This window comes from Sinocyclocheilus rhinocerous, unplaced genomic scaffold (genome assembly GCF_001515625.1).
Source record: "Sinocyclocheilus rhinocerous isolate Xijiao unplaced genomic scaffold, SAMN03320098_v1.1 scaffold1912, whole genome shotgun sequence".
Taxonomy (NCBI): domain Eukaryota; kingdom Metazoa; phylum Chordata; class Actinopteri; order Cypriniformes; family Cyprinidae; genus Sinocyclocheilus; species Sinocyclocheilus rhinocerous.
Genome location: NW_015634463.1, coordinates 217,220 through 232,050, shown reverse-complemented (window position 1 = coordinate 232,050; position 14,831 = coordinate 217,220). Strand labels below are relative to the sequence as shown.

At 39.2% G+C, this 14,831-nt stretch overlaps 1 protein-coding gene across 4 annotated transcripts in view; it reads right to left on the bottom strand.

Moving 5' to 3' along the window:
• Positions 1-14,464, bottom strand: part of LOC107745589 (axin-1-like) — a 39,876-nt gene extending 25,412 nt beyond the window's left edge. For 2 of the 4 annotated variants that reach the window (XM_016559483.1, XM_016559486.1), the window contains exons 1-3: positions 14,082-14,464; positions 11,216-12,181; positions 1,584-1,724 (exon numbers count right to left, since the gene is read on the bottom strand). In XM_016559483.1, the coding sequence (XP_016414969.1) occupies positions 1,584-1,724; positions 11,216-12,087 (1,013 nt within the window). In that variant the 5' untranslated portion in view covers positions 12,088-12,181; positions 14,082-14,464. The other 2 variants (XM_016559485.1, XM_016559484.1) reach the window with 2 other exon arrangements.
• Positions 14,465-14,831: the final 367 nt, after the last annotated feature.

Below are 14,831 nucleotides of genomic sequence, written 5' to 3'. Positions count from 1 at the left end.
GTATTAAATATATTATATTTTAAATACATATACACTACCAGTCAAAAGTTTTAAAAATATATATTTTTAATGTTTTTTTTTTTTTTAAAGAAGTCTCAGCTTTGATCACAGGAATAAATTACATTTTAAAATATATTCAAATAGAAAGCAGTTATTTTAAATAGTAAAAATATTTCACAGTATTACTGCTTTTGCTGTATTTTGTATCAAATAAATGCAGGCTTGGTGAGCAGAAGAGAATTCTTTAAAAAACATTAAAAAATCTTACTGTTCAAAAACTTTTGAATGGTAGTGTATATTAAAATGTTTAATAATTCATTCAAATTAATTAAACACTTTTAAATAGACTGCAGCAATAATATTTTGTCACACATTATTTTGTTTAGTTCAGAATCGGGGGAGAATCGTGATCTCTATTTGAGACAAAAAAATTGTGATTCTCAATTTATCCAGAATCGTGCAGCTCTAATATACACTATAGTCACTAATGGCGCATTAACTGTTGTTCGGCACATTTTCATGGGCGAAATCCAGTCATTTCAAAAAGATCCCATATGACTAGGAATTTTGCATGAGGGTAAAAGATTTCCCCATGCAGATTTTGCAATAGGTACAAATTGGTCACACAGATTCGAAGAACTGGCCAACAGAAAACTGCTTGGTTTGAAAGTGACTTGTGTGAGCTGTGCTTTATACATCACCACACTATTGACCTTTTTTGACCACGAAATTTCGCTAATGTGACCGCACCTTGACTGAGCGTTGGCTGCATTAGCAGGTTTAAAAATACACATTTTAAAAAGCTTTTAATTTATAACCACTTCCACATAAATGGATGGAAAATCATTTAATATCAAAATACGTTCTCCAGCTGCCTCGTCCTCGTGTTGACCATTTAAAATAATTGCATGAGGCTGAATTATTTTGGAAGCCATGAAATGAGTGGACAAATTTGATTACACCTAAGGCCAAAACACTATTTATTCTTACTTTGTTTTCTACATTTCGTTTCCTGCTCCTTTCCGTAACCTGCCTGTGTACAGTACAACGTGAAGGCCATTTCCTTTGTTTTCAGAGAAAGTTAATTTGAAGGGAAACAAGTCAATGCCTTCAAATTACAGCCTGCAGCGCCTCATACCTCCCAATTTGAAGCTCTATAATTAGCATAAGTAATGACATTTAGAAGCTTTCATTGGTGTGGATAATGAGCAGATGGTCCTCCTCAGAGGAGAGCAGATTTGTTTCTGTTCCCAGAGCAGAGCTGGGGGAAAATGGCACAAATTCTGCATGCACGAGACACTGCTCTGAGACCAGTCTGCTAACGGCTGCCAGTCTCGGCTTAAGACACGCCAATGACAAGCAATATCGAGCTTTGTCTGCGCATCTTCCGTTCGACTGCTGGAAATATCTGGGTTTCTGCAGAACTGGCTGCAAGTTTCTTGGAGGAGGAAAATCCTGCCAAATTGACTCAGGACAACATGGTGAAATTGAATCGCTCTAAGCCCTCGGATGGAATGTTCCGCTAGCTTGCGGCGGTGAGGATGGATCCGTGTGTGTTTGTGTGTCTATAGATGTGTACGTACACACTGCTGTCGGTCAGGGAGAGACTGTCTGCATCACTGGACATGCTCTGCTGCTCGCTGTCGTTGGCACTGGTGGCGGGAGCCAGCGCGTAGCCGGTGTTCACGTAGTACGGGTTGATGGGCTCCCTCCATGACGTGTGTCTGTTGATGAGAAATGGGACAGAGGAGATTACCGTTAGACACGTGATTAGGAAGACAATACAGGTCATTTCAGTGAAACAACACATTATATTCACTCATTTCTAAGTAATAATGGCATTCGAGGGATGCTCAGCTGATTGTAATCAGTGGATAATCCTATTCTATGACTCGACTGCTGGTCTGTCAACTTGACCGGATCACATTTCAATAATGCAATAGACACCAGTCTGCTTTAAGACTTCAACATCACTTTAAAACTTTGGGGGAAACAAATAACAGAGAAACTAATATTACCAACATCAACAAAATGAAAAGGCAGGGAATGTAATTATAAATAATTCAATAAACATTATTTGGAAAGTAAATAAAAAAATTGCTAAATATATAAAAGGAATGAATGATTAAATAACAATGATGAATACACAACTGTCAATCATGAACACTAATGAATAAATACAGAAAGCTCTCACTAGGCCTGTCACGATAACAACTTTTTGTTGTGCGATCGATATATTTGCGTCACCAAAAATTATTGAGGTCATGTACATATATTGCACGATAAGTCGATATAGTGATTATTGCGACAGGCCTAGCTCTCACATTAAGTTTCATTACACCAATGAGTTCAAATGAATATCAATTTAATTATTTCCTCATACGACTATGCATGCTAATATGGATATTTTGTGTATGTCTACTTGTTCTTTTTAGGCCTATTAAAAAAAACATTTCAAAAATTGTGCTTGTTTATTTATTTATTTTTATAAATGATACCATAGCTGTTGTCCATATTGTTGGTTAATTGATAATTATGTTAAAAGTGACTGAACAGAGAGCTTACAAATAACTGGTTCTGACAGAGCTCCTGAAAGAAAGAAAGAAAAAAGAAAAACCTAAATAAGGATTGGCATTGGACTATTGAGATGACAAGACAAAAATGTATCGCCGTAAAAACCTGATTGGAGCAACATCATACAATTGTAATTACAAAATTACAAAACCGTAACAGGTCATAAAGATAACTGCACCCTACCTGCTCTGTCTTATTATTATTGAAGATAAAATCCTTTTTAAAAAAGGACCTGTCTTCTATTAATGACAGCACACAATTAATCAAGTGTTTCATCATTAAATTATCCTTAAACATTTTCAAAATGAGCTTTCGGCTGGGTGGAGGCAAAACGCAGACAACCAAATTCTCAGAAAACCAAATTATCTTGCAATTAGTTAATGCCGACAAAGAACAAAAACATACCACACAGTTGAAGACACCATCTTGTCATGTGAAAACTGCAAGAGGAATAAGTGTTACACTGCTTAAATGGTCTTAAAATGCGATTGGGTTAATGCCTTTTCTCCTAGTTAGCATTCTCTTGGAACTGTGCAGTATGCTACCTTAATGACTTATTCCCTGACTAGTTATTTAACTGCAGAAAATTTAGATGTAAATGTAAATTTACTATCAAATTAGTTAAAAATAGAAGAAAAAAAATCATCCAACAAGAAAATTATTTACTCACAAAATGACCTTTTTATAGAACACTTAATTAGTTCCTTAATATAATAGTTACTTTGATATACAACAATTTGAAACAGACTCTGGGAACTTTGTAAAAGTAGTACATACTCCTGCATTATATTCCAAATCTTCTGAACCTTTTACTTTTCACATTTACTTTGGCAGATGCTTATATCCAAAGTGACTTACATTATATTAAAGGTGCACATTTCATCATGTTCATGCATTCCCTGGGAATCAAACCCAGGATTGTGGAGTTGATAGCACCATGTTCTGCTGTGTGAGCTACATGACACGATTCCATTAGCTTTATGTGAGATGGAAAAAAAAAAAAAGATAAAAAAAACCACCACCAACGACCCCTTTGTCAAGATCAGAAATGGATTACAAAAATGCACTTCTCATGTTTTAATTTGACCAAACAAGGGCACAAAAAAGAGAAAATGCTATTTATTTATTTACTTATACTTAAATGTTTTAATATCAATCAATATAATGTTTATATAGGGGCCTAGCAATGCAGAAAACAAGGAATTCCAGAATCCAGTCCTAAAAATGAGACGCAGTATAACGCAGAATGTCACGTAATTTGTCAAAATTTGGATGAATGATTCAAAAGTAGGGCAGTACACTTAATCTAATCATTATATAGACTAGTGTCTGTGAATATTAATCTTAACTTAATATATTACTAATGCACACCGGAATGTACTTCTCAAAGAATTATTAACATTAATAATACAGTTTAGAAAAAATAAAACATTTCATAGGGCCATATTTATATCAGCTAATATAATTTTAATTAAAATAATTTACTTTTTTTATATAATTTATAACAGATTTAGGAATATTTTCTCTAACAATGTTTACTTAAGATAATTTAATGATATATGCCATTGGTTAGGTTTAGTTTGTTATTATCTATATTTAACTTTTTCAATAAACAAGTGTTCAAAAGCACAGTGCTGTGGTTTTGAAAATGTCATCAAGAATACGAATTTCTACTTCCCCCTCCCCATTTTAATATTAATGTCTGCGTTCTCTGCTTCCCTCAGACTGAATTTACCCAGCTAACATATATCATGCCAACTGAGGCATGTAACAGAATCCAGGATGGCCAATATGAGCATGACACAGAGATGATGAAAACAAGAGCAATGTAACAAGGTAGTCAACCTTGCGATACGGATTCCTTCCTGGAAGAACAGGTATGACACAAATTGAAATGCTTCCACAATTATTCATTACTGCATGCATGTAATTTTCGAGCGACTACAAAAGGTTGCAGGAAGTGTTTTGAAGTATGATTTCAAAATATAGTATTCTCACTGTTTATTCAAGACTTATTTATTGTGTGGCACTTGGGAACAGCTAGGCACTGCTTGAACCTTTCACAAACCGAGACAGAAGCATCTCTTTATGACCAGCCTTAGCAGAGGGACAGAAAGAAACAGACAGAGTCAGATAGAATGAGAAAAATGGAGAATACGTGAGAGGAGGGGGGAGAAAAGAGAGAGTGAGAGAGAGAGGCCCAGGCTCTCTGCAGTCTCCAGTGATTATCCCTCGCTCTCAACCCATCCACGGTCTTCTAATGATTCAAGCAGCAGCCATGTCAATATTCACAATATAAGAGATACCCAGAAGCCTTCAGAGACGATCCCGAGCCTTCAGCAGCTGTCTCCACATGCCCAGCATTCCCCATTCCATTTGATTCTTCACAAAACAAAGGCTGCAAAACAGGCAGGGGGCATTTGGAATCTCTGAATCATTACCGCGATTCAAAACGAATCGATCTGCTTCTCTTCCCCCCAATAACATACACATGCCAACATCCAACTGAGCTAACACATTAATTACTGTGACATCTCCTGTTAAAAAAAAAAGAAAAGAAAGCAAGCCCTTACTAGAGTAAAAAAATAAAAAGCACAGGCACGTAAGGATTTAACTGGCTCCCTTGCAACCCATTACCACTTAAAAATCTTTGCATCCAAAGCAACTCCTCTGGGACAAAAGCATGATCTGAAAGGAGCCATTACCTAGATACAGGTTACATTGCTGCGCCCGAGATTTGTGCACCTCCCCACATTCAGAATAATTATGAGCTCTTTGTCATCCCATTTTGCATGTGATCAAAGCTGGCTCCAGACTCCTACAGATTAAACCCTCAAAGGGAGCTCTGCGCTCAAGAGCACAGGTAAAAGAGATTCAGATTACACTTTACCTCTAATAGAGCCACGTATCACACAAATCAAAGAGAAATCTACTGAACAACTATCATATCATGTCATAGTGGATCATATGGTCATACTCGACATATAATAGTTGCAATCTCCCTCTCAACATACAAAGAAATCCATACTTAATGCATACATAAAAACACGAACACACTGTGGAAAGGTTTTGACATTCCCCTTTGCCATTTTATCTTGATATCAGATGTAAACAAAGTAAAATCAGCCTTAACACAACAAATCTAGTCTCAGCCTCAGACGTCACGCCCCCGGACCGTTGGCTGAATGTCTGATGCATATGGCACACAAAATTGGAAACACTTCGGGAGTTCCGAAGTCGGCATCGGATCAGTTGAATTATACAGGATTTCCGGGAGACGTGCGTGTCGCATTCTTTAACTTTCCGCCTGGAAGCAAATATGCTGTGACGCCAAACCCCCTTCATGTTAAAAGAAAGTCGTCGTGTTTACAACTGTGATAATGAGTGCTTTTCAGGATCAACTAAACGTTGGATTTTCAAAAGTATGTGAAATATGTAAATTTCGCAGCATCTTTAAAATACGTACAAGAGGTTTACACACTGGTCTGTTATTGCTGGGACATTTCCACGCCCCTGATATGAAATTTTCATACCGTTACATCCCTACCCCTAAACATGATGCGGCACAAAACGAAACGTGATTGGTTGCTTTATCTGTCAGTCATATGGCCTCTTGGGCGGTCCTTGGCCATTCAAAGCGGCAAAGGTTCCCAGACCTTCTGCCGCCAGTCTGAAGGTCTGGCTACGTGAGACTACAACAAATCCAACACTGATAATAATAGGAAATGTTTCTTGAGCACTAAATGAGCATATTAAAAAGATTTTTGAAGGATCATGTAACACTGAAGACTGGAGTAATGACTGTTGAAAAATCAGTTTTGCCATCACAGGAATAAATTAAATTCTACAATATATTGCCATAGAAAACATTTTTTTTAATTGTAGTAATTATTTCACAATATTATTGTTTTTACTGTATTTTTGATCAAATAAATTCAAGCCCTGGTGAGCGTAACTCCAAAAAAACCTTTTTCCAAAAAATTATACGGACCACAAATTTTCGAATGGTAGTATAAGCAATAAATGGGTGATATTACAATTTGGTATTTTTTCTAAAATGTAAAAATAAAACACTAGTATATTAAAATCAATAGTTTTAAAAGCTCCAAGTGAATTTAGAACAACATAATGTACAATATAAAAGTTTGAGATCAGAGTATTGGATTTTCTTATGAGAATTAGGCTGTGTTTACACTAGTGCGTTTTTGTTTTGAAACGGCATTTTAAAATGAAAACGATCCTCGTCTACACTTGTGTTTTCACTGCGTTTCAGAAACGTTCTCCGTCCACACTACATAACCAGAAATGCAGGTCACAAGACCATTTATGCAGGTACAACAATGTGCATGACGTCATTGTTTAGACCAGTGTTATAATAGATGCTTTTTTTGAACATTTTAACAATTTAAAAATATTAAAAAATGATTTTTTACACGGCACCCCTGCTCTCGACAGACGGCACCCCGGTTGGGAAACACTGGTTTAGACGGTCGTCAAGGATACACAGAGCGAATGTGGCCAGCCATGCCATCGTTTTCAAAAGTCTCCGCTTTGGTCCGTTTATACTGAAAGGTAACCCCGGAGTTTTCAAACTAAAACGGGGTCTGAAGCGTTTTCGAAAGTCTCCGTTTTCTAGGATCGAAAACGCCGGGGTAGTGTAAACGACAGGCGTAACCGTAGCAAAAGTTATGCGTTTTAAAACGAAAACGCACTAGTGTAAACGTAGCCTTAGATTTAACAGTATTCTTTAGAGTGTTTGTTAAGATTAACTTGATGGCAAAGGACATTTAAACGTAAAAAAAGAAAGAAAGAAAGAAATAGGGGAAAAAATGAGCATGTACAAGTAAATATTCAATACAGGCCAATATATATCTAATATTCCAACCAATAAAAATAAACCTCTAATATCAGCTGATAACAAATGTGACCCTGGACCACAAAACCAGTCTTAAGTCGCTTGGGTATATTTTTAGCAATAGCCAAAAAAACACTGTATGGGTGAAAATTATCGATTTTTCTTTTATGCCAAAAGTAAAGATCATGTTCCATGAAGATATTTTGTAAATATCCTACCGTAAATATATCAAAACTTAATTTTTGATTAGTAATATGCATTGCTAAGAACTTCATTTGGACAACTTTAAAGGTGATTTTCTCAGCGTTTTGATTTTTTTGCACCCTCAGATTCCAGATTTTCAAATAGTTGCATCTCAGCCAAATATTGTCCTATCCTAACAAACCATACATCAATGGAAAGCTTATTTATTCAGCTTTCAGGTGATGTATAAATCTCAATTTCAAAAAATTTACCCTTATGACTGGTTTTGTGGTCCAGGGTCACAAATATGGCACATACATATTGTGCACTCCTACTTCAGTGAAAGAGATCAAAAAAGAAATTCATACTTATTCCTGCTGGAACAAATTCCTCTTGGATTTATATTTTGACCACTGCTCTTGGTAAAGCCTAGGATTTATTTCTAGACTTAACGATACACATTACATACAATCACTGTGGCCTTATTACCAAACTAACTGGCAGTACATTACCATATACTGAGAAACTTCTGCATACCCTCACTTCCTTTTTTTGCCAGCAAATCAAAGACATATGACTCCTGCAAAATTTACATGCATGAAACCCTAAAGCATTTACCTAAAAGGCTATTTAAAAAATAAACGTGATGTCTTTCTGTAATTCCAGCCAAATACTTCATGTAGGCCTAATGAAAAAATCATTTGAACACAGTCGCACAAATGCATTGCCCCCGCTAATTAAAAACACATCAGGTCCAGAGGCAATGGAGCATACGTTGAGCTGGGTGGAGAGTGGAGGGTGTTTCTGCGGTTTAACAATATCTATCTGTCAGAGTCTTTCATTTGTCATGTTAAAGCTTGTTAAAAGAAGTACCCTTTAACAACATTCAAAAATTAAAATGCTATGCAAAGCCCTCCGAATGCTAAACATAAACTGTTAGAAGATGCGAGTCAAAAGGAGGAAAGGAAGAAGATGCTGCAAAACAATCTCAAAGAGAGGCACATTTCCTTTCAGAACACTCCTGGGGATGTTTCTCATCTTTATACCTCACCTGAACATCTAAAGCGCTGAGGTTTTGGACAGAACAGGGTTACTGCACCATCAACAGATGTCAAGGTTTGTCTCAGACAGTTGAGAAAAAACTGGGTCAACTTCTAGGGGTAGATTTCCGCAATTTTCAATCTCTTTGCGGGAGGAGTGCCAGCAGTGAACACAGTGCAGTTGAGCACATCAGAGCAGTGGAGCACAATGTATGCTTGAGCATTTTACAGAGGCTAAATCAGGCTGTGTAAATCCTCCTCCTGCTCCTCCATGCCTGCTTAGAATTTAAGCTTTAGCACCGAGAGAGGAAAAACATGTTGTACAAATGCAGAAATTCACATTAAGTAAATGATAGTTCAGACTAGGGCTGCACGATAAATCGATTGCAGCCCTAGTTCAGACTCTGATTCAATTTGGATGACCTGCATTCAAAGGTGCGGTTAAAATGCCATTTGAAATTAATGTGCAAATTGTATCACAGCTGTAAACGGGCAATATAAGAATAATTGTTTATTATGATTGTGATTATTTACAAACTACTGATATTGCCGTTTTACTGTATCTTTTAGCCTAAGTTTTATAAAAGTAATAGGCTGTTCAGTGTTCACAGTAAATGCATTTACATCAGTTTCTCTCAGCCAGGGACTTCAGGAAACATCTAAGGGGGCCTGCAGATGACTTACAATTATTTAATAAGAAATAAGAAAAAACAACCAACAACAAACCAAAACATCTCAAAATCAAGATTTCTTGTTTAATTCACTTCAAGATTCATGGTCTCATGGTCTTAAAAAATGGTGACATTTTAGTCATGTAAATTAATAAAAATCATGGCCTTTTTTAGGAAATGCATACGCATTTTTCTAGTTATACTAAGCTCTAAAATATTTTTATTAGGCAGAGTAATTTAGAGTAAAAAAAAACAAAAAAAACATTTTTTGTCTTATTCTTAATCCTTAACCAGTAAATTACAAACAACTAGAAAAATCATGGGGCCTTTGAATATAACAATGGGGGTCCTGAAGTACAAAAGTTGAGAACCACTGACACAAACATTAACGGTCCACACTAAAAATCACACCAATCCAGTTTTTCCAAGGGATAGCTCAGCAAAAAATGAAGATTCTGTTAGTATTTACTCACCCTCACATCATTCAAAACCTGAGTCACTTACTTTCGTCTATAGATCACAAAATTGGATTTTGTTTCACCAAACAATTTGGTTACCATTGGCTTTCACTGAATGGACAAAAACACTGAGACATTTCTCAAAATATCTTCTTTTATGTTCCACATATGTCGTCAGTCATGCAGGTTTGGAATGATACGAGGCTGATTAAATGATAGAATTTTTATTTTTGAGTGGACTATCAAATTGGACTAACAAAAATGGAAAATTTGACAGATGTGGCAACATGCATCCAACCCTTCACATACTCGATAGTACATTGCATAATGAATATGTGGACAATAACACTCGCAGCTTGACTGCACAAAAAGCTGCTGTAGCTTGATTATAACAGCACATGTAAAAGTAAAAAGTGATTTTACCATGGTAAAAGCCTATGAACACCTCAAACCTGGAGTGGCTTATTGCTTTGATATGTCATCGTGAAAGCACCTGTCGATATTTGCCTTTAAATCTAGGATGGAAAGCTTTGTAATCTTCAGCAGAGGCTGTTCAAAGGCCCACATGCACCACTTTCTATTCCAGCAGGACAAGGATTAAAGTATTTAGCAGTCACATCTCTAAATCCCATTTTGCTCATATGGAGGGACTCGAGGCTCTGATGCATCAAGTGATTTGCTGTAAATTTCACAGCACGGCTTAAAAAGCACGTCTCTCCAGATTAAGCGATGTGTGATGCGCGATACCAATGAGAAAGATACGAGCGTTAAAAGAGCACAGGCCATCACAACCGGTAGTGAGGAATGCCTCGGGAATATCTGAGCACAAAAAATTCATTTCAAAACACAATACCTGAAGCATACATTCCAATATGCTCGCTCGGTGCGCAAACCATGGGTGGTATGAGAGATAGAGATCTGAACACATTCAGAAAAACACCAAATCTATACACAGCTGTGGGCTTCAAAGTGCATTAGATCAGATACGTAAAACGTCCCTGAACGCATCTGTTCAATCTATACCCCAAAACTTTTTGGAGTGTGCGCATTCTTTCTTTCTCACAAAATATTCAATGCAGTTTCTTCCTTTGTGCACATTCTAAAGAGAATCCATGTTGTGGTTCTCCTGAAGAAACCTTTATTCTGCTGCAAAGCCTGCCATTCAAGAGACACCTGCATGGAGAACACAAAGAGTACCCACTTGCACCAACTCGCAGTAGGCAAAGACAACGCTGCGACCCACTATTTGTCTTGCTACCTCAGTCGCAGCTACTTAGAGGTTTCTGCCTATACTGCATTCCTCTCATCTCCTGTGGAAGGCTGTGCTTAACTCCGATTCCCTTTTTATCTTTTTCTTCTGACTGCGCTTGCACCGCGAGGGGGGAAGGGGAATGGAAGAAGGGAGAGAAGCTTTTCAAAGCTGCAGGGATTTACCTGTATTCACGGTTGTCCTGATATCTTTTAGTGCTGGCCACCCGCTGAGGCACGGTTTCCATGAGCAGCTTCTGGGTCAGCCTGTTGCTGGGAGTGGGGTCGCTTTCGTGGTTCTGCTCCTGTTCGCACCGCCATTCCTCGTCTTCGTTCAGAGTTGGCAAGTAGCCCGGCAGGGCTTTGCCGTTGCCCGACACCGAGCTCTGGTCGCTGAATAGTTTGGGACTCTCTCCGCCCGTCCTGGTGTATTCCAAGTATATGTCGGACTTTAAAAACAAAGGGTAGCTGTTTTCTTCCATCATAGTCTGAATTTCAGTTTGCGCCTGGTCGAACATGGCAGGATCGATGTGAAGCTTCATCACGCAGTCCTTGATGAAGCTCTTGGTGGCCGGTTTGATCTGCCTGGACACAATTCCGTTGTTATCCAAGATGTATTTTTTGTAAATGGCTTTCGCGAGTTTCAGCATCTTCTCGTTGCCTTCGTTGGCCTCCTGCTTGCGGAAGCCGCTGCAGGCGAACCAGAAGTCCAGCATGTCGGCGCAGTCCTCCTGTTTGAGGAAAGTCCTAAACAAGTGGATGCCATCTTGGTCGTCTAAAAGCGAGTGCAAAGACTCCGCCCACTTCAGGTAGGGTGGCGTCGGGGAAGCGCTACCCTCGGGCTCATAGCCCAGATCCAGGTCGGGTCTTCTGGGCGTAGCTATGGAGGTCTCGTTCTTGAGGCTCTCGCTCTTAGACGAGTAAAAACTGTGGCTGTATTGCCGTCCATCTCTGGACACCAGATCGCCCTCCTCCCCAGGGACCGGGGGTCTGGGGGCATCCTCCGTGAAGCTGCCGCCTACGTCGGGCAGATAACAGGCCGTCTCGTTTACGCTCATCCTCACAATGTCCCTGCACCCTGTCCCAGTACAGCCCACAAGGCAGAAAGTTTATATCCAGGCTTCTATTAATGCCACTGCGAAAGAATTCCTCCTATAAAAGAAGAGAGAAAGGCATGGGAAAACATTCATAAACACTTGTCACAATGATGCAGTGTAAAAACAATGTAAAACCCTGTATAAAATAGTGCTGATCAGTTCAAGAACCAAATAACTGATGCAAAGACTTCTACCTGAATGTGGGTGTAACATTTCATATCAACAAACACGAATATATAAAATGAGAGAATAACATTACAGAGAGGACAACAGTGTCACCAACAACTCAAATTGATTTCATATAATAGTTTTCTCAGAACACTGGATTTTAAGTGATAAGTTGTGTAACACTGTAGCAGATATATCAAGCAAATCAATCATTTTTGTATCACCAATTGTCACAAGAAGCAAATCAAGCGTATTCCCAACATAAATTCTGCTCATTGCATATAGCATTACAAGATTAGACAAGTAAAGGAGGTTAGTTTATTTTAAGGTGTCCTAGTTACAATGTAAACAGACAAATATGAATGAACAACATGTATTTACTATAGAGTTAGCTGCTTGCAACTATGCATAATTTACTGTTAGTACATGTAGCGTGTGACAAGGACACTGTAAAATAATTGTTACCATACAAGAATTGAACATTTTCAACTTTAAAGAGATACGAGTCAATTACATTGTAATAATAGCTCCAACGGTACACGTTTTGGGCAATTTAAAACCTGTGCATCTAGGTTTAATTAAACACTGCAGGGCTCTACAACCCCATTAAACTTACAGCGGCCTCAGGCATCTATCTTAAAGCAAAGATAGCAAAAAAAAGGCAGCCATCGTGGCACAAACACTCACCTGTGACACACTTTACGACACCAACCATAAATCCAACACTTTCAAGTTCCGACCTTAAAACCTGTGACTGCCTGCCAACTAGATTTCGTCTCATGTTCTTGATAAGCGAGCTAAGGAGGAAAGAAACCTTGAGCTTTCCTAGTCAATAACTTTACCAGCGCGAACTTCAATGGCGATGAGCTAGCAGGCTAATCCAGCACAAGATGCGAATTTATAAACATTTTACGCACACTAATGCTGTAGTTTAAAAGCAAAGCCCCGCTAAACGCCCCTAGTGCTAACCTAGGGAGACTACTAGCTAGCTACAAAGCAAAACATACTGTGATAAGACAAAAACATAAATAGAGCGAACATCAACCGCATCAAAGAACGTAACGCGCGAGGAGAGGAAGTACGTGCGGCGCGACACCTTCCCGAACAAGTGAGCAAAGATGGTGAAAAACACTTTCACCATCTTTGAGTGCACGGGCCGACATTTCTAGCTAGCTTGTTCTACTGATCCGACTCAACTAGTGTGAGAACACGTTGTCACAGCACGCTAGCCATCTTTAACCGCTACAAACGCCAAAATATCCGATCATCCCACTTACGCACGGGGAAAAACGCGGCCATCTAAAAACGGATCGCGTTCGCTGCGTTTTTCCTTCGCTGACGGCATTACAACACCCCTTTTGCTGCCCTCACGATCTGCTTTGAAGTGAGCCCCACATTCATCGCATTCATGTCTCGGCCTCAGCAGCAGCAGCAGGAGCGGATGGGGGAGGGGAAAGTAAGAAACAAACTCCATACACACACACACACACACACACACACACAGCCAGGCCCTTCCGCAGCCCAGGGACTAGTGTGCAACTTTGCAACACTGATTTTCGCACTCCAACACGCGCCGATAAACCAAGCGCGAGAGCTTTATAAGCGCGTCTCCGACCTCGCGGAGGATTCGACAGCGAGCAGCGAAAAAGCGACGGTGCATTTCATCTCTCTCTCTCTCTCTCTCACACACACACACACACACACACACACACACACACAGACACAGCTACCGCAAACCCCCATTACACCCAAGCCAGGAGGAGGGAAAAAAGTGTTCCGTACTGTACCTGTGAGAACCTACTTTCCGCTTTCGAGCGCATCGGGAATCGCGTTGTATGCGGCGAGATGCGAATCGTGTCATCGATGCGGATCTCGGAGTTTAAAAATAACAAAGAAAACAGTCGCTTCTCCACCTCTCCATGGCTGTCTCTCACACTCCTGTGCCCGTGTGCGAGTGAGAGAGAGGAGCAGGAGATGTGCAGCGCCGCGCACGGCCAGAAATCACACTGCCGCCTGGAGAAAGAAAAAAGGGGAGGGGGGATGAAGGCGAGGAAACCCTGGAGTGTGTGAGGAGCGCCTTCGATTCACTTCCGCTACGCCGTAAATGTGCTCTCAGAAATACGTTTTGCCAATTAAACCATTTAGAGGTGAACAGCGCCTCGAGGAATATAATTAAAATGATATAGTCTTCTAGAAAAAGCTGTTTGATTCTACAATGAGCAGGTCGCCCCCTCATGGACGCCGCCATGTTGACATCACATGACCTGCCGAGTCATATAGTTTACCAGTTGCTACTAGTACTACTTATATTATCGTTTACTTTTCACTTGATCTAAACCAAACAAGCATACCGAATAATATATAAACAAACCTAGTCTGCACTGTAAGAAAACAAACAAACTGTTGGAAGATGTACTGGTAATTTTCTGCTAGGGGCGTTTCTAGCCTTTCATCAGTAAAAAAAAAAAAAGGTGTGCCCATATTTTGGTACTCTTCTTTAAAGGAACACTCCACTATTTTTTAAAATAGGCTCATTT